This window comes from Gopherus flavomarginatus, chromosome 2 (assembly GCF_025201925.1).
Source record: "Gopherus flavomarginatus isolate rGopFla2 chromosome 2, rGopFla2.mat.asm, whole genome shotgun sequence".
NCBI lineage: Eukaryota > Metazoa > Chordata > Testudines > Testudinidae > Gopherus > Gopherus flavomarginatus.
This window is the reverse complement of record NC_066618.1, coordinates 260,091,461-260,111,551: the sequence shown is the minus strand read 5'-3', so window position 1 is coordinate 260,111,551 and position 20,091 is coordinate 260,091,461. Positions and strand designations below refer to the sequence as shown.

The 20,091-nt window shown below is 46.2% G+C and overlaps 2 protein-coding genes across 3 annotated transcripts in view; one reads left to right on the top strand and one right to left on the bottom strand.

Annotated features, from left to right (window-relative positions):
* NIPAL2 (NIPA like domain containing 2) overlaps nt 1–20,091 on the top strand; it is a 434,384-nt gene that overhangs the window by 3,015 nt on the left and 411,278 nt on the right. For both annotated transcript variants that reach the window (XR_007772654.1, XM_050941138.1), the window contains exon 2: nt 17,937–18,005. Coding sequence is in view for 1 of the 2 variants with exons in the window: in XM_050941138.1 (XP_050797095.1) it covers nt 17,937–18,005 (69 nt within the window). In the remaining variant the exon portion in view is untranslated. The remainder of the gene's footprint in view (nt 1–17,936; nt 18,006–20,091) is intronic.
* The window catches only part of ERICH5 (glutamate rich 5), an 801,722-nt gene that overhangs the window by 600,187 nt on the left and 181,444 nt on the right, over nt 1–20,091 (bottom strand). The window lies entirely within an intron of this gene.

Genomic DNA, 20,091 nt, shown 5'->3' with positions numbered 1-20,091 from the left:
GAAGGTGGCACACGAGTTGATTTTCAGTGGCACTCACACTGACTGGGTCCTGGTCACAGGTCCAGGGGGCTCTGCATTTTAATTTAATTTTAAATGAAGCTTCTTAAACACTTTGAAACCTTATTTACTTTACATATAACAATAGTTTAGTTATATATTATAGACTAACAGAAAGAGACCTTCTAAAAAAGTTAAAATGTATTACTGGCACGTGAAACCTTAAATTAGAGTGAATAAATGAAGACTCAGCACACCACTTCTGAAAGGTTGCTGACCCCTGGGCTGGATGAATGGACTATAAGGTGGATAGAAAGCTGGCTAGATTGTCAGGCTTAACAGGTAGTGATCAATGGCTCCATATCTAGTTGGCAGCTGGTATCAAGCGGAGTGCCCCAAGGGTTGGTCCTGGGGCTGGTTTTATTCAATATCTTCATTAATGATCTGGAGGATGGCGTGGACTGCACCTTCAGCAAGTTTGCAGATGGCACTAAACTGGGAGGAGTGGTAGGTATGCTGGAGGGCAAGGATAGGATACAGAGAGACCTAGACAAATTGGAGGATTGGGCCAAAAGAAATCTGATGAGGTTCAACAAGGACAAGTGCAGAGTTCTGCACTTAGGACGGAAGAATCCCATGCACTGCTACAGACTAGGGACTGAGGGCTAGCAGCAGTTCTGCAGAAAAGGACCTAGGGGTTAGAGTGGACCAGAAGCTGGACTTGAGTCAACAGTGTGCCCTTGTTGCCAAGAAGGCTAGTGACATTTTGGGCTGTATAGGTAGGGGCATTGTCAGCAGGTCAAGGGACGTGATCATTCCCCTCTATTTGGCATTGGTGAGGCCTCATCTGGGGTACAGTGTCCAGTTTTGGGCCCCACACTACGAGAAGGATGTGGAAAAGTTGGAAAGAGTTCAGCGGAGAGCAACAAAAATGATTAGGAGGCTGGTGCACATGGCTTATGAGGAGAGGCTGAGGGAACTGGGATTGTTTAGTCTGCAGAAGAGAAGAATATGGGGGGATTTGATAGCTGCTTTCAACTACCTGAAAGGAGATTCCAAAGAGGATGGATCTAGAGTGTTCTCAGTAGTACCAGATGACAAAAAGAGTAATGGTCCCAAGTTGCAGTGGGGGAGGTTTAGGCTGGCTATTGGGAAAAACTTTCACTAGGTGGGTGGTGAAGCACTGGAATGGGTTACCTAGGGAGATGGTGGAATCTCCTTCCTTAGAGGTTTTTAAGGCCCGGCTTGACAAAGCCATGGCTGGGATGATTTGTTTGGGGATTGGTCCTGCTTTGAGCAGAGGGTGCGACTAAATGACCTCCTGAGGTTTCTTCTAACCCTAATAGTCTATGAAATGTGAGTGGACAGTGAGGCACCCAGGGCTGCTCCTCTTCACTGGTGCTGTTGAGCTGGCTCCTGCACCAATACCTGAACCAGACTCAGGGCTGGCTCTAGGCACCGGCAGACCAAGCAAGTGCTTGGGGCAGCACATTTTCAGGGGTGGCATTTTGGCCATCCTTTTGTTTGTTTGTTTTGTTTTGCTACCAGCGGCAAAAGCCTAGAGCCGGCCTTGGCAGCAGCAGCACATTGTGCGCAGGGGTGCCCTGGGGCCGCTGCGGTTCACGCTGTGGGGGAGCAGCACCCGCACCATGTGGCTGGACCAGACAGGCTCCTAGTAGGGGACACTCGGGCTGGGAGCTGCCCCGCGGGGCACATGGAGCTGCCTGCAGGTGCTACAGGGCAGCCGCCCAGCAGCCGGGGCTGGGCAAAGCAGCCCGAGCCACCCAGGGACTGAGGCAGGGCAGCCAGAAGCAGCAGCAGCAGCAGTGAGGCCACAGAGTGCAGGGCGCTGCCATGTGGGACCCGTGTCCCGCTCTCCGGGGCTTCGCTCCCTCTGGGGCTACCCTGCCTCGGCTCCTCAGCCCCCTGCCAGGGCAGTCCCCTGGCTCTGCCCTCCTGGGTCCCGGCCGGTCCTGGAGGTGGGAGCCCCGGCTAGAGGGACCCTGGGCTGAGGCGTGGCCCGGGAGACCCGCTGCTTACCCCAACCATGCTAGCTCCGGACCGGCTGGAGGCAAGGGGGGAGTGGGTGGAGTCAGCACAGGTGGGGGGCGGGGAGCCCAGGGCTGGGACGGCAGGAGGTGTAGGTGAGGTCGGGGGGATGAGCCCAGTGCTAGGGAGGCAGGGGGTGCGGGTGGGCTGGGGGGAAGAGCCCAAGTCTGGGGTAGGAGGCAGCCAAAAATTTTTTTGCTTGAGGCAGCAAAAAACCTAGAGCTGGCTCTGACAAGAACAGTTGGAGCTCAGGTTGGGCCCCCCAATGAATTTGGCCCTAGGCATGTGCCTAGGTTTCCTATGCCTTAATGTGGTCCTGCAAATAGTACACACCCTGCATAATGTGCATACATTTGGGGATACCGGTGCACGGCACCAGTCAGGTTTGGCCCAGTCACCTTTCTGTCTGTCATGATGGAGGGGCAGCCTGTCCAAACCTGAAGGGAGCTGCAATCCTGTACACCAGGTCACAATGCCTGGAGTGGGGAGCTGGGCCCAGCCCCACAAGACGGGAGCCACCATTGCAGGGTGAGTGCAGGTCAGGCTTGCTCTCCAACCTTCCCACCAGAACATGCATTTTTCCTGGGACTGCTACCTATCTAGAACCTTCCAGAGACATTATTTGTGTATGTCTTCATTAGCAATGTTAAATCGCTGCCACAGAAGCGCTTTAATGTGGCAGTGTAGTCGCGTCACCAGTGCTGGGAAAGAGCTCATCTCCAGGAGGAGAGGGGAGTAGCTACCAGCACTGGGAGCCTGGCTCCCAGTGCTGTAGCACTGTCTGCACTTCCACATTACAGCACTGAAACTTGCAGCGCTCGGGGGGAGGGGGAGGAGTGTTTTTTCACACCCCTGAGCAAGAAAGGTGCGGCATTGCAAAATGGCAGTGTAGACAAGGCCCCAGTCTTTCTAGGCTTGTCTACACTGAGTTAATTGATCACCAGTTAACTTGAGGTAGTTAACATTTGTAAAGGCTTCTCATGTTTATTCCAGCGTACAAATGTCTGTGGTTTATTCCATGGAATGCATGGAATATTCTCACTGTCTTGATTGCAGAATTGGGACTGCTGTGCTCCATGAGATACACTTGTGCACCTGAATACAGCATCATTGAAGTCCAAGGGTTTTCCCCCAGGAAATGTGGCAGGATTGAGGCTGATGTGAGTTATCAGGAAAATGGGAATGCTCCCCTTTCTCCCCCGAGTAAAATGTCTTCTAAAAATGAATAAACGTCTCAAACCGGGCTTTGCAAAGTACGCCCTCCTCATTCACAGTTCCTTACGTGTCTGGACTATGAAACTTTATACTTGACGTTTTTAGTTCTCTGCTTCGGGGGAGTGGACAGAATTTCCTTGAGTACCATATTTCCCATCACTCCTAATGCAAAAATATGCTCAGACTTTAAAAAAGCAAAACAAATTCTTTTGGGATCATTCCTGCGGAATCTGAATGCAAAAGATGACTTTGTTAAAATTAGGAATGTAAAACCTGGTTTATAATGGAAGAGTTTTGCAACCTTCACTAGCGCAGTTTCTACCAGTGCTGATGTATATCACTCATCTCTTTTCTTGTATTGTGACCACCATTCTGAATGAAAGGGGACTGTGCTGTTTATCTGCCATATAATTAAAATCGCCTAGTGAGGAAGTGTGGCCTGCTGTTTATAAATGCAGGGCTGGGAGCCAGACAGGCTCCCTAGATGATCTTTCAGGCTCTGCCAAAGACTTGGACCTTGCATGCCCAGGCAGAGCCTCACTGAAATCAACAGGGGTCCAGAGAAAGAGGTGGTGCTGTTTTCATGAGCAATATCTGTGGGGTTATCATTGGTACTTGATCTGGTAGGGATTGGCAACCTCTGGCATGTGGGGCCAGGCCGGTTTGTTTACCTACCGCATCCAAGGTTCAGGCGATCGTGGCTCTCACTGGCTGCGGTTCGCTGCTCCAGGCCAATGGAGGTGGCGGGAAGCGGCGGCCAGCACATCCCTCGGCCTGCGCCGCTTCCTGCAACCCCCATTATCCTGGAGCAGTGAACCGCGGCCAGGTAAATAAACTGGTCCGGCCCACCAGGGTGCTTACCCTGGCAGGTCGCATGCCAAAGGTAGCCAGTCCCTGTGATATGGAATTGCTGGATTAAACGTTTAAGAGAGTTGTATAAGTATTATGAGTGAGATTCTGTATGAGCACAGAACTCAAAGCCCTGAGGAATGGGGGGCTAATGTGGCTATAAGCCACCTTGATGCCCTCCTTCCTAGGTTGCTCTGGGGACTGCAGAGACCACCAGCATAATTTAGACAATTCCATGGGCTCGCTGCGTAGGCCACAACCCCACCCAAAATATCTGCAGCACTGCATGCTGCTTTCCTGCCCAGGACATCCCATTCCCAGCCACGCTGCCAGTACACCCTCTATGCCAGAGGTTACCAGGGGTCCACATTGCCTGCACCAAGGAAATCCACAATTGAATATGGGGCTTTTTAGCACCCTTTTATGCTGCCTCAGCCATTTCCTACCGCATAAAGGGGCAGGAGCTGGGCTGAAGATCTTGCCCTCTAGCCTTATTTCCTTTTATGCTTATCCTAACAATAATTTTCTAAAACTGTATATATCCTATATTGCAGCAGTCAATCTTTCTTTCTTAATTTGGATACTGTGGTATATGTGATATGATTGTTTTCTCTGTATTGAACTTGTAAAATTTCTTAGAGCAGTTGTCTTCAGGGACAGCTGGCATTTTGTGAGGCAGAAATGATGCAGCATGTTACAGAGAAGGCACATATTGTGCTCTCTCTTGGAGATTTTATTTTTGTTCGTTCTTGCTTTTCCCTTGCTCTAAAACAAATCATTGGGATTTGAAGCATGTGACTGCTCCTTGTGTATTGGGGGGAAAAAACACATAATGAGGCTATCATGGAGTTGGCTGAAAAATGGGAGTTTTGTGACCATTTATGAAACAATATTAGCACCACAGGTTTAAAAAGGAACAATTCTGCATTTATAGGAAAATTTTCACAGCCACGTACATTTTTATTTATTTATTGTTTGTTTGTCTGTTTTCATTCCCTTCTACTTCCTTCCCCCCCCCCGCCACCCTTTTCCCAAAGTTGGGGAAAAAAGGAGAGAGGAGAAAAATGGGAAAACCAGAAACTTTATTGGGGGGCGGAGGAGGGAAGAGGATATGGAAAAAAATCTTTTTGAAGAAAATTACCTCCCCGCAACCAACCAAACAAACAAAAAAAACCCTTCCCTTCCCATTTCAATAAAGGACATTTTACAGTGAAAAGGATCTGATGTTAAAAAACTTTAAATGCTGACCAGCTCTAATTATTGCTTGTATAAAATCTTTGAAGCTACTCAGAGTTTAAGAGCAGAAGGGACTATTAGGGCTTGGCTACACTTGCAGTTGTGCAGCGCTGGGAGTTACAGCTGTCTTCATACAGCTGTGTAGGGAAAGCGCTGCAGTGTGGCCACACTGACAGCTACCAGCGCTGCAGTGTGGCCACATTCGCAGCATTTGCAGCGCTGTTGGGAGTGGTGCATTGTGGGCAGCTATCCCACAGAGCACCTCGTCCCATTTTGGCGCCTTGGGTTGTGGGAAGGGGACGGAAGGGTACGGGTCGTTCCGCTTCCTGTCCCAACGCCCGTGGTGCATCGCTTCACATCCCAGCAGTCACTGTTTTTCCGTCCATGTTTGGTGCCATTGTGAGTCTCCCAACGGTTTCTGTGCAGCGCGATTTCTGTGGGAAATGGAGCCCGAGCTGCTGAGGACTTTGCTGATGAGTGTCGCCAGCACATCACGTTTGGCAGTTGAGCTATTCCTTCAGCTCCAAAGTGACAGTGAGGAGTCTGACAATGATATCAATTCGCCTGATGCGTATGACACTAAAGTGCTTTTGGCATTAACGGAAATGCTCAGCACCGTGGAATGCCACTTTTGGGCTCGAGAAACAAGCACTGAGTGGTGGGATCACATCATCATGGAAGTCTGGGATGACGAGCAGTGGCTGCAGAACTTTCAGATGAGAAAAGCCACTTTCATGGGACTGTGTGAGGAGCTCGCCCCCACCCTGCGGCGCAAGGACACGAGTTTGGGAGCTGCCCTGTCAGTGGAGAAGCAGGTGGCTATTGCAATCTGGAAGCTAGCAACTCCAGACAGCTACTGATTGGTTGGGAACCAGTTTGGAGTGGGAAAGTCGACCGTTGGAATCATGTTGATGCAGCTTTGCAGGGCCATTAATCGCATCCTGCTAAGAAGAACCGTGACTCTGGGGAACGTGCAGGACATTGTGGATGGCTTTGCACAAATGAGTTTCCCTAACTGTGGAGGGGCGATAGATGGGACGCATATTCCTATTCTGGCACCACCCCACCTAGAATCCGAGTACATTAATTCGAAGAAGTATTTCTCTATGGTTTTCCAGGCGCTTGTGGATCACTGTCATAAACAGATAGTTAAGGGTTAATGTCTCTTTTTCCTGTAAAGGGTTAACAAACGGAACCAAACACATGACCAGGGGACCAATCAGGAGACAAGATACTTTCAAATCTCGGTGGAGGGAAGCCTTTGTTTGTGTTTTTTGGGTTTTGCTTTGTTCTCTCTGGGCTCTGAGAGTGACCACACGTACCTACAGGCTCTCTAATCTTCTATTCCAATTTAGTAAGTACAAAAGGTAGAAAAGCGGTTTAGTCTTTTTAATTGTTTTTGCTTTATTTGCAAATGTGTATCTGGCTGGTAGGGGTCTAATGTGTATTTGGCTAAAAGTATTTTAAATTGTGTTTTTGCTGGAGGAGGCTTTTTTCTCCAGTTTCTATAAGCTGACAGACCCTGTAATATTCCATCTTGAATTTACAGTGATTTTCTTTATTGTTTTTTTCTTTTATTAAAAGTTTTGCTTTTAAGACCTGTCTGATTTTTCCCCTTGTTGAGGCTCAAGGGAACTGAGTCTGTACTTAACAGGGAAGGAGAAGGGAGGGGGAGAGAAAGAGGGGGGAACCCACCTGATTTCTCTGTGTTGTGATTCAAGAAGTTTGAATCACGGTGATCTCCTAATGTACCCAGAGCGGGAAAGATCTGGGAGGAAGAAAGGAGAAGGGGGAATCCCTTTGTTTAGATTCACGGAGCTTGAATCTGTATATCTCTCCAAGAGCCCAGGGAGGGAACACCTGGAGGGAAGGAGTGGGAAGGGAAATGGTTTATTCCCCTTTGTTGTGAGACTCAAGGAATTTGGGTCTTGGGGGTCCCCAGGGAAGGTTTTGGGGGAGACCAGAGTTTATCAGGCACTCTACTCTAAGTCCTGATTGGTGGCAGCACTACAGGATCTAAGCTGGTAATTAAGCTTAGGGGAATTCATGCTAGTACCCATATTTTGGATGCTAACGTTCAGAATTGGGAATTATACTATGACAATCACCATGGGCGTTTCATTGACATTTACATAGGCTGGCCTGAAAGGTGCATGATGCACGCATCTTTCGGAACAGTGGCCTGTTCAGGAAGCTGCAGGCCGGGATTTTTTCCCAGACCAGAAGATCACAGTAGGGGACATCAAAATGCCCATTGTAATCCTTGGAGACCCCACTTACCTGTTAATGCCTTGGCTCATGAAACCTTATCAGGGAAGCTTGACAGGAGCAAGGACCGATTCAACTACAGGCTGAGCCAGTGCCGAATGATTGTGGAGTGTGCTTTTGGCCGTTTAAAAGGGCTCTGGTGTTCTCTTTATGGGAAGCTAGACTTGGGGGAAAGCAGCATCCCTGCGGTTATATCCGTGTGCTGTACCCTCCATAATATTTGTGAAGGGAAGGGTGAAACATTCAGTCAGGAATGGACCTCCAAGGTTCAACGCCTGGAGGCTGAATTTGCACAGCCAGAGAACAGGGCTACTAGAGAGGCCCAGCACAGGGCTACAAGGATTAGGGATGCCTTGAGGGAGGAATTTGAGGCTGAAAACCAACAGTAATGTTTGGTGCCTTGCATGGGAGAGAAGTGCAGTGGTTACAATGATTTGCAGTGCCTGTTTTTTTCCTGGGCTACGGTATCTTACACTTTCTGCAATAAAGAAAACTGTTTTGAAAGCCACGAATTCATTTATTGAAAAGAAAATAACTAAAAGGGCAGGGGGGTGGGGTGGTGAACTGTACAGTCAGAGGTTTGAATATGTCCTGTCTGGAATGCTGTGCAATGACTGCTGCACTTCAGGATGAAAATGCTGCATGGTGATGAGGGTTGAGTGCAGAGGGTAAGGGTCGTAGTTCTCAGGGCTGGTAGGTGAACGTACAAGTGTTTGGGGCAGTTGCTGGTGGTAATAACCTGGATGCTAGAGAAGGGGGTTTTGAGCTGACATTGGGGCACAAGGGAAAGAGCTTTGGGATGGGGCAGGGGGGGCCGCATGGTAGTGCTCTGCCTGCATAGCTACGAGTGACTGGATACAGTCCATTTGGCGCGCCAGGATGCTTATCAGCTGCTTCATGCTTTTCTTCTTAGCTACTGCCTTTCTCTTGCTTTCTCTTTCCCTCCAGCACTGCATTTTTTCCCTCCAGTCCTGGAGTTTTTTACTCTCTCTGGCAGACTGATTCATAACTGCTTTCACCATATCTTCTTTGCTTTTTCGTGGCTTCTTTCTCAGGTTTTGTAGCCTTTCAGCAGTCTCTGATCCAGCCAGTGAGGTATTCAAGGACACTGTTATTAGAAACATTTAACAGAGAGGCAGCATTGTGTATAATCACAGTGAAGGAGTTTATGGTCTCACTTTAGCATACTTTCCACATACCAACCAGAGCACAGAGAACACACAGTAGCGAAGAAATGGTGAGTAACGGGGAATGAGTGCAGGAGTTAATTAATCCTGGAAGATATCTCACTGCTGCGGGTCACCTGGGAAGGGGGACTGATTGGGTCAGGGCTGTACTGGGGTTTCATTCTGTTGGGGAAAGCAAACTGCTGCAGGGGGACCTACACTGAACACTATCCCAACATTTTCCACAGGAGTTAATCCTGGAAGATCTCACTGCTGCGGGTCACCTGGGAAGAGCAGGAGGGTCTTAAACAGCAATGCGGATTCTGCCCTGGCCCCTGTGCAGCTTGCCTGTGTGCAGCAATGGTCCCCCCACCCCTCGTGGCACAGTGGCGCGGACACGTTAGCCTGACTGGGACAAGGACCACAGTGGCTCACTTGCGCAAGCGCATTGCCCACGCTCTGGCAGAAACTTTTGAAGAGATTACCGAGGCCGATTTCTGCAACGTGATAGACCACATCAATGGGCTAGTCCACATCTAGGCATGCATGCATGCAGCCATAACCCCCCCCTCCTCTCCCAGAACATTTCCATCCTGAAAATAAAAGCTGCTTACCGGTAACCCGCTCCTCTGCTTCTCCTTCACCAACTTCCAGCTGCTGCGACTGGCTACCTTCCTCCTGGCTTGAGAAGAGCTCCTGGCTGCATGCCTCCTGGGACTCTGGGGTGTCTCCCCCACCCCAGTACCCTCACTCTTGGTTTCCTCCTCCCCCTCCTCTCCCCACTCTGAACTGTCCATCGTGGTCCTCGGATTGGCAGTGGGGTCACCCCCAAGTATCGCGTCCAGCTCCTTGTAAAAATGGCAGGTCATGGGGGCAGCATCTGAGCGGCAGTTTCCCTCGCGGGCTTTGCAATAGGCACTCCGCAGCTCCTTTACTTTAACCCTGCACTGCACTGCGTCCCGGTCATGGCCGCTTTCCAGCATGGCCGTTGAGGTGTGCCCATAGGTATCGTAATTCCTACGGCTGGAGCGCAGCTGTGACTGCACAGCTTCCTCCCCCAAAACACTGATGAGGTCCATCAACTCGCCATTGCTCCATGCTGGGGCTGCTTTGGCACGTGGAGGCATGGTCACCTGGAAAGATTCACTGATTGCACTCCACACCTGGCTGAGCAAACAGGAAGGGGATTTTTAAAATTCCCGGGGCATTTAAAGGGCGGGTCACCTGAGGCCAGGGCAGTAGAGTGCGAACTGATGAGCAGAGTGGCTGAACAGGCATTCTGGGATACCTCCAAATACCCCGGAGGCCAATTACAGCGCTTTTGATGGCCACACTTAAGGAGCAGCGCTGCATCACCAGCGCTGCAATCCTTATACCCGAGGTAGAGCAGGAGTACAACCAGCGCTGCAGCCAGGGAGATGCAGCACTGTATGTGCCTTCCAAGTGTGGACGGTGAGTAAGTTGCAGCACTGGTGGTGGTTTTACAGCACTGCAACTCTCCAATGTAGCCAAGCCCTTAGATCCTTTTACCGGGCTTTCAATTTCACCCATTGTTTGAAATCACTTGTTTGGTTGAAGCATCACTTCCAGAAAGGCAAACAGTCTTGATTTGAAGATATCAAGAGAATCCACCACTTCCCTTGGTAGTTTGTTTCAAAGATTAATCACTGTCACTTTTAAAAATGTGCCTTATTTCTAAATTGAATTTGTCTGACTTCAGCTTCCAGCCACTGGTTCTTGTTATGCCTTTCTCTAATAGATTAAAGAGCCCTTAACTATCTGGTATTTTCTCCCTGTGAAGATCCTTGTACACTGTAATTAAGTCACCTCTCAGACTTTTTTGACAAGCTAAACAGACTGTGCTCTCTAAGGCCTTCTGTACCCAACACAGTTTTGTTGATAAAAGTCAGCTTTCATCACAGAACAGTGGAGATGTCCACACTGAAATGCTCCTCCTGCCAATGTAACTCCCCTGCTACACTGACATAATAAAACCACCTCAACAAGTGGTATAGAGCTTTTGCAACATAGTTAGTGACGTATCATCAATGTAGACACTGTGCTTCATTATGTCACCCTAGTTGGCCTCCAGGAGGTGTCCCACAATGCCCATCCTTACTGCTCTGTTAAGCCGTTTGAACTCCACTGCCCTGAAGGTACACTAGTATGTAACTCTCCTTTGTTTAAAGGCCTGTAGGACCCATTGCACTGTGTTCATAACACTCATCACCAGACCAGTCAGCAGCTCAGGATCCATGCCACCACGCAGAGATGGCGGGCACACAGTTTACAAGGCCTGTTGAAAAATGACGCGAAACGAAGTATGAAGCCCATGGAAAAATGGGACGAAAAGAACTGCATCACGGGATGGCGAGCACGCCCTCATGATGCATCGCAGTCCATTCCCAGAACTCCCAGCAGCAGAGGGTGACACGGGGTGGCAAGTTGCTCAGTGGGATAGCAAGAGCAACGACTGTGGAACTGCTTTGTCGACACAAGGAGAGTTGTATGGACATGCACAACCAATGTAATTAAAGGATCTTATGATAGTCAACATAACTTAAGCCAATTTAATTCTGTAGTATAGACAAGGCCTATAAGAAGAGCAAGCCACTTGCACACAATAGCAGACCAGGGACAGCTGCTGGTGAGCTTGGTGCCTGCCCCAGTGGGCAGGGCTGGAGGCGGTACAGCCACATCAGAGGCGCTGCCAGCACGGGGTTCTGGCTTCTGTGAGTGGTGGCCCACCATGCTGCTGCTTTCACTGCTGCGCTTCCTAGTAGAGCCCTGCAGCTCCGTGGATATCCACTTTATATCCATGGATATCCGCATCCATGGATATAATTCTGCAGGTGTCCACAGATACAGATATCCATGGATATAAAATTTTGTGTCCACGCAAAGCTCTACCTCTAAGGCATTTTCTCTAGCTCTCAAAGAATTGTAGTGGCTCTTTTTTTGCCATGGTTAACTTGTGTATTTTTCGATTTATCTGAGGACTTTAAAGGCGTTGCCCATTTGATTCCTTAGTGCCAAATGTAATTCTGAGCTAAATGGAGGATTTATAGTTGTGCTAATTTAGTTTATGTAAGAAGGTGAACATTACTGGTGAATTTGCTAGCCAGTAATTAAAATTAAATGTTGCTCTCTGTCAGGAAGGGGAATGCAGAACAGAAGATGAGCTCAAGAAAACCTGTAAAATAAAAACACAGTTCCATGTATCAGGTAAAAAGAAATAACTTAAACAGTACAGAGTTTGGAAGACTCTATTTTCAAAAAGATTTGGATGTCTCAATCTTTCAAATGGGTCTGATTCAACTCCCATTATAATCAATTGAAAGACTCCCATTGATTCCACCAGAAGTTAGATCAGGCTCAAAAACCAGGGTTTTGGATTTGCAGGGAAGCAGTATGTGTGTAATAGTGTTGAGGGATGTGACAGATCTTTTGCTAACCTGATCAATGAATTTACACTATACAAGGTTGTAATTATTCCATTTGTAGTTTTGGTGACCTTAATAAACTAACAGTTATACATTCGTCTTTATAATATCACCGCACATCCCCTGAAAAGAATTAACTTTGTTCACATGAATAGTTGGGTGTATACTCTTTCTCTCTAGTGACTAATCTGGACTTTGGAATGTACTACAGTAAACTTGGAGATACAAACTGGCTATGTAAAAGATGAGAGCTAAAGAAATGCAGCATTGTTATTTTCGTAGGAGTGAGCAATGAAAATTCAACTAGCTTTCAAAAGTAAATGTATTCACTAACAAAAAAACAAGGACTCAATTCACTGGCTTTACAAGTCATTCCATCTTCTTCAAAGGAGTTAACCACTGATTTACATTCACAGTATCTAGACTAGTATCAGAGGGGTAGCCGTGTTAGTCTGGATCTGTAAAAGCAGCAAAGAATCCTGTGGCACCTTATAGACTAACAGACGTTTTGGAGCATGAGCTTTCATGGGTGAATACACAATAGGCATGCATCTGACGAAGTGGGTATTCACCCACGAAAGCTCATGCTCCAAAATGTCTGTTAGTCTATAAGGTGCCACAGGATTCTTTGCTGCTTTTACAGTATCTAGACTAGAGTTGTTGGTCCTGTTGTAACGAATTTTAATTGGTTATCAGTTAGTGCATTAACCCGACATGATCACAAATGCTAATGTGGATGGACACCTTACAAACAATTGCTCCTGGCCAGGGTTTACCTGATGGGTCAGCCACCACCAGAAGCAATGCTTGTGTTCTAGACAAATGTTTGTGAAATGTGTACCTTAGCATTTACAAGCAAAATGTTACATTAAAACATGACCAAACACTCTAGTCTAGACAGAATGTGAGAGGGGAATCAGGCATCCTGTGTCCTAGGCACAGGGTGTCAGAAACCTAGTTTAAATGGGGTTTGTCTTGAACAGAAAGGTAGGAGCATTTGTTTTACAATACATTAACTAGCCCATTCTCACTAACACATGCTAAGACTCCAATGCTTCAAGTCAACCAGCTTAACATGTATTTCAGTACATCTTGCCTATACTAGAATTTTAGCTAACACATTCTAACTTCATATATTTTATCCTAGTCAAGACAACCCAATGTAACAACTAGTGTTGATTTGCATTATTTCAGTCTACATTTTTTCTGTTTGTTTTGATCAGACTTCTACCTCACTTAAATCTACATTACAGAGGGTTTATTACAAAAGTTACATCAAAGTAGGGCCCTTATGTGCATATGCAGACTTCCCTCAAAATAATTGAGGGTATGAATTAAAACTGATTTAATTATTTTGGTTTCAGTATGTGTGTAGACAAGTCCTGGCTCCATTTAGTTTGTTCTGTGAGTCTAACTTATTTTCTCTCAACACTTCCTTTCCATTTTTTTGGCTTTTGGATTTGTTGTCACTGGGTTCTTGTATTTATCTACTCCTTTTCTGTTGATATTCATCTCCTTGCTTTATGTCTCTCTCTTTCCCCTGACAAGCTGTATTTCTCTGCAATGACTAAGCCACCATGAATGTTATCATTTGGAGCCTTTGTTATCATGCAGCAATGATTCAGTTCTCAAGTCAAGCTGACAGACAGTGAAGCCTGTAGTGTCTGTGGAAAGCTCACTCAAGTAAAGAATAACAGCTTTCATCTAGTCAGAATTCTAACAGCATCTCTTAACTGGTATGTCAGAGGCTACCAGAATAAATGAAAAGGAGTGTGGGTTTCCAGGAGCTTAGAAAAGTTTCTGAAAAAGCAGCAAGGGCTCAGGAAAATATTTGCTGATCTCAGCTTTGTGTTTGTGCTTTGTTTTGGGTTTTGGGGGGTGCAAGGTCGAGGGAGGCTCTAAAAGGAGACAGTAGGCCATTTCTTTTTTGGGCAGCAAGTCTGCAGTGCTCCTTATCAGTCTACTAGTTCACATCTCTAGCTAAAACTAGAGTGTGCAGGAACAGGCTGACAGTTCTAGAAGATTATCAGCAAGTGCTAGGCCTCAAGTATTTGGCTAAACAACTGTTTTTAGAAGATACTCTGAGTTGGAGAAAACTATGCCCTGAGCTGGAAAAAGCTTGAGTTCCTTCCTTCGTTCTGTTATTAAGGGGCAACACTTTTCTTGGTACTGCATACAAGACAGAAGAAGACCTGGCCTTTGCTCTGAAAAGTGTACTGCCTACATTGATAATATAATTTCTTACCTGGGGGGTGGAGCAGAGGTGGGAAGAGGCAGGGTGGAGCTGGCTGGGGCCAGGTCACTTGCTGCTGCCAGGCCCCCCACTAACCCTTCAGGCCTCCCTGGACCCCGCATCCCCTTAAAGCATGAGGCTCACCAAAGTGCAGGGCCCGGGGCAGTTGCCCCGGTCCATCCTATTGGTGGGACGGCTCTGAAAATATAAGCCCAAGCATTGGTGGAGCCGGGCCCACCTTCCTGAATATTGGTGGAGCACGAGAACCACGGGCCCATATAACTCACTTCATATGGCCAAGACAGTGTATACCTTATCACATGTTGGGCTAGTTGAGTTAAGATATGTCTACACAGCAGCTGGAAGGTATAATTGCCAACTTGGGTAGATATATACATGCTTGCTCTGATCGAGCTAGCACGCTAAAGACAGCAGTGTGGCTGCAGCAGCTTAGGCTAGTTCCCAAGTACAAGCCTGTTCGAGACCCTAGGTACGTATTCAGGTGGCTAGCCTGACCTGCCACCTGTGCCACGTTGTTATTTTAGAGTGCTAATGAGGGTTGTCAACTTTCTAATTGCTGACAACTGTACCCTCCTTGCCATACCTCTTCCCCCAAGGCTCTACCCCCTGCTCCACCTCTTCCTCCAGGCTGCCTGCTCACTCCTCTCCCTCTCTTTACCCATCACTCGCTGTTCTCCCCCTTCCTCGCAGCTGGGCTCGCTCTGCTTCAAAGCTGCAGCCTGAGATGGAACCTGCTGCCTGCCTGCCCATGAGATGCAGGTAGGTTGATAACCCAGGGCCCTCTTCCCCCCTGTCCTGTGGTAACTGGACTTTTGGTGTCTGGTCAGTACATCTGACCAGACACTGCCATGTCCCCTTTTTGACCAGACTTTCCAGTTGAAAACTGGGCACCTGGCAACTCTGGCACTAACTGCTAAATTTCACATGGCCACACTGCTATTTTAGTACACTAACTCAAGCAGAGCTGGAAATGTACATCTACTCAAGCTGGAAATTACATCTCCCAGTAGGGTTGCCAACTTTCTAATGGCACAAAACTGAATACCCCTACCACTTCCCTGAGGCCTCACCCCCTTCTCCGAGGCACTGCCCCCACTCACTACATTCCCCCACCCTCAGTGGCTTGCTCTCCCCCACCCTCACTCACTTTTACAGGGCTGGGGCAGGGGCTTGGAGCGCAGGAGGGGGTCAGGGCTCTGGGTTAGGGGTGTGGGCTCTGGGGTGGGGCCAGGGATGAGGGCTTTGGGATGCAGAAGGGCGCTTCTGGTTTGGGGAGAGCTCAGGGCTGGGGCAGGGGATTGGGGCTCAGGGTTGGGGTTCAGGCTTACCTTGGGTGGCTCCCGGTCAGCGGTGTAGCAGAGTGTGCGCCCCAGAAGCGGCCAGCAAGTCCGGCACTAGTAGGTGTAGGGGTGGGGCAGGAGGCTCTGTGTGCTGCTCTCACCTGCAGGCACTGCCCCACCCCTGGGGAAGCCCCGCCTAGGAGCCGGACCTGCTGGCCACTTCCAGGGTGCAGCGCGGTGCCAGAACAGGTAGGGACTAGCCTGCCTTAGCGCCACAGAACTGACAACCAGACCTTTAACAGCCCAGTTGGTGGTGCTGACTGGAGCCGCCAGGGTCCTTATTCAACTAGGTGTTCCAGTGGAAAACTGGACACCTGGTCACCCTGCCTCCTGGCTGCAGTGTCAACATAACCTGAGAGGCTAGGCTTGAGCTCAAGCTTTAACTCAGCCAGCACAGTGTTAAAGTACACACTGCCTTGCCTGCACTAGACTGAAATGTGTTACCCTGTTAGCTAGCATCCTAGCACCATGCTTAAATCCTAGTCTGGACAAAGACCAAAGGGCTGTAGCAATATCCTGGATAAACCTTACTGAATTAAATTAAACCTTATTATATTAAGTTTAATATCTTTGGGGTCAATTATGTGTTATTGTGGGAGTGTATGTAACTTCTCCAGGAGGAAGGGGCATGCTGATCTAATTCCTCCAGTTGTCACCCTTTTTGAGTCTTCCTTCTAGGGAGGAGACCCATTGTCTGACTGATTCAGGGTCTCTTCAGAAGTTCAGACTGGATTCTCCAGAGACCTACAAAGAAAGGACTTTGGGATAAATAACTGACTCAGGGCCTTTGTTCTGATCCAGCCAACTGACAGGCCCTCCTGTGGGCCCCAATCCTTAACAAAAGGTTGGAAGGACTTTGGCCTGCTGAGGCCCCATAAGCCTGTGTTCTTGTTCTGAGCAAAGAGTGTGATGAACTTGAAACAGGAAAACCTCTGGGATGGGGTTTTGAAGGACTGCTTCTGCCAGAGCCCATGTTGGGGTAGGTAGGTTCTTTTGTTGTTTTTAATCTTTTTTCTCTCTAATGCTTTTCTCTTTTAAAAATGAAATAGGCTTGCTTAGGTAGAATTGTATGGTCACTTATAACTGTGAGCAACTTATTAGTCTCTGAAAAAAAAACAAGCAGGCATGCGTAGACAGACTGTCTTTTGATGGGTAGGGAAAAGTGAAGGTAGGGAACTGTTTAGCCTGAGAATACCCAAATCAGACGGGAGAAAGACAACTGCTTGGGAGCCAGATGTCTGAGAGTGGGGCCTTCCTGGAGCATACTGGGGGAATACGGGTGCAGTTTTCCTGAACAGTGGCACATGGTACTAGAACATGGTTTCCACCCTGCCAAGACCAAACTGTATTATACCATGATCAGGACTCAACTATTATAACATGGTGCACCCACACAGGTAACTTCGTAGTGTAGTCTGGCCTTTGAGCTTGCTGAAGTAGCACCTAAATATCTTTTTTTCCCCAACTAATGTATGCTGTTTTCATTTTTTGAATTTTCCAACTTTTATCTAAAGTTTACAAATCTTATTGAAAAGCAGACATCCCAGCTCGAACAGAATGTGATGAAATAACAAAATGCATTAAGGAAATTATCAGGATACCTGTGTTGCTGGATGTCTTGTGTCATATGATGAATACATTAGTACACAAATGACTGTGCTGTGATGTGCACAGTCTGATTGCTGTTGACTTAGATTCTAGCCTCTATATTAAAATTGTTAAACATTCTTAGATGTATAAACAAATTCATGTCAGTTTAACATTTTCTGAAATCCTATCAAGCTTTCTTTGGGTATAATACAATGTGTTCTATCAAAGAATGGCAAAAGCAACTTGTACAATGGAATAACCTTTCAATTTATAATTGTTTACTGCTCATACCCCAGGCAGAATGCACCATCTTCATTATCTTTATGGGTATTCAGGCAGAGGCATTCCTCATTGATTTACTTAGTGAGGCATGAATTCAATAACTGAAAAAATTCAATTATTTGGGTTTTTTATTCCCGATTTATCCTTTCACAAAAGTGTTAGCAGGATTTTTCTGTTCTATTATGCCTATATAAATTCATAAGTTGCAATGTTTTAATTTTCTTTGTTTTTTAATTAAATTTTGCAGACTCAGCTCTTGGGTGTTTTGCTGGCAATCACTGGAAATTTTCTGATTAGTATCTCTTTGAATATCCAGGTATGAAATATTTTTTTCTAATTATTTGAATTTATTTAAATTTTAGTAAATGATATATGTTTTATTTATTTAATTAAAGCACTTTTTAAATAATCATTTTAATAGTCCACTGAAATGTAGGCTTCCCCCCCCCAGTAACTCTGTGATAGTGCCATGGTTCTTTAACTTTTCAGTGTGACCCCATGTTACAACAGAAGAAAGTTTCAGGATTCCTCCTTCCAACTAGCCGTAAAAACAGGGAAGCAGATCACTACACCCTTGGACCTCTTCATCATCTCAGTGGTGATTGTCACCCTCAACTTGAGAGCCAGTGTGTTAGTGAATGCAAATCCTAAAGAGAAGCTGCCCATAAACAAAGGCCCCAGTCCTGTTTAATAGAACTAGTCTTGTAAATAAATTAACACATTTACTTAAATGTTTGCAAGATTGGTGCCGAAAGCAGTGCTCGCCAGACTAGTTTCATTGTGCAAGCTGAAGGAAATGCTAATAATAAATAGCATGAAGGACAAAAAGCAAACTGAGGTCCTGACCTTGCACCTTTACCTTCAAGATTAATCCCTTGAACCCAGTTGGACTGTTGGCATGAGTAAGGATCACTGATGTGAATTCTTAAAATCTCTTCTCTTTTAATAATCAAAATTGCTACTAGTTAAAAGGTAACAATTTTTTTTATTGTGATTTCTTTTTTTTTAATCTTGAAAATGTCCCTTTAAGTATTTTTAGTAATCTTACTAATGAATTTTACTGGCAGAATCCATGTTTGAAGCTTCGAAGATTTAAAAAAAAAGAAAAGAGATTTCTCGCGAAGTTACTTTGGTAACATTGTATTCAGGCTTTTTTAAGCTCTCTTAGTATAAAACTGATTTTGTCTATTAAGGATGCAACTGCAAATCTTATCTGAGCATAATCTCTTTTACACAATCTTTCATGAAAGTCTGTGGAGTATAAAAATCCACTAATACACCTTTTTATTCAACCAGGGAAAGTCTTCACCAGCCCACTCCTATTTTCTTAAGTGGATTTAGTGCTTTTGAATTATTCTAGATTGACAGCCCCAGAAACAGAAGTAGTCCGTGTATCCACAGGCCCCTTATAATTTGCCATTGTTCTAAGACACAGCCAGTATTCCTCAATTCTGGGTTGGAGACCAGGATCTCCTCTAACGGGAGCAGATCCAACTCCGGTGGAAAATCTCTCCCACTGACTACAGTGGAAGTTTGATCAAGGCCAGGGTGAAGAGGTAATTCAGAGTTTCTGCCCTAGTCTTACTTAAAGTGTTTGTTTTTTGTAAGGTGGACCTTCGCTAAGAAGCACATTGCGAACACACAGGCCTGCAAACAAGCTTTAACTTTTATTCATTAACAACCCAGGCTGAATTTGAACTGAAGCATCTTCCTTTCTTTAAACACTGTGTACAAACTTAATAAAAACTTACTCCCTCTCCCCATGGATAACCAATTGCAGCAGAAACTTCTATTGTCCTATAAAAACGGCATTGTCCCCTTTGGTAATGAAAGAGAGGTTTATTAAATGGATACCTGACTTCTTTAAACCCCAACATTTATTTTCCTATTAATATTAATGGAATATAGGCCAAATTTTGTTACTCTTCACTATCCCACCCATTAGATGACCCCTTCTCCTTGTGTTTCCTTTCTTGCCTCCATTGGTCCCCAAATAAAAAAGCAGTCTGCAAACAAACACACCAGAGTCAGTACAAATTTGTGACTGTATTTCAGCTACATTGGAAATGCCCTCAGAACTCCCAGGTGGGCAAAATACTTATGCTTGGAGCATGAGCAATCTGAACAGCAGAGGATGTGTAAGAGCTGCCAGTGAGTTGAGGTTGTATGATCAAATACATAGAAGGTGTCTCTTCTTGCATTCTAGAATTTTTCTCAGGGCCTCCATATTGTTTTTGGGGGGTGAGGAAACAGAATGAGGGTACAATTAGAGCTCATCAGAAATAAAATCAGGTTTTTGACTAAATGGAATTTCTCACCCAAAGTGTCAGCTTTCTGTGGATATTTTTTTTTAAACTGAAGCCTAAAAATTGAAATATTTCAGACAAAAACCAAAATATGTT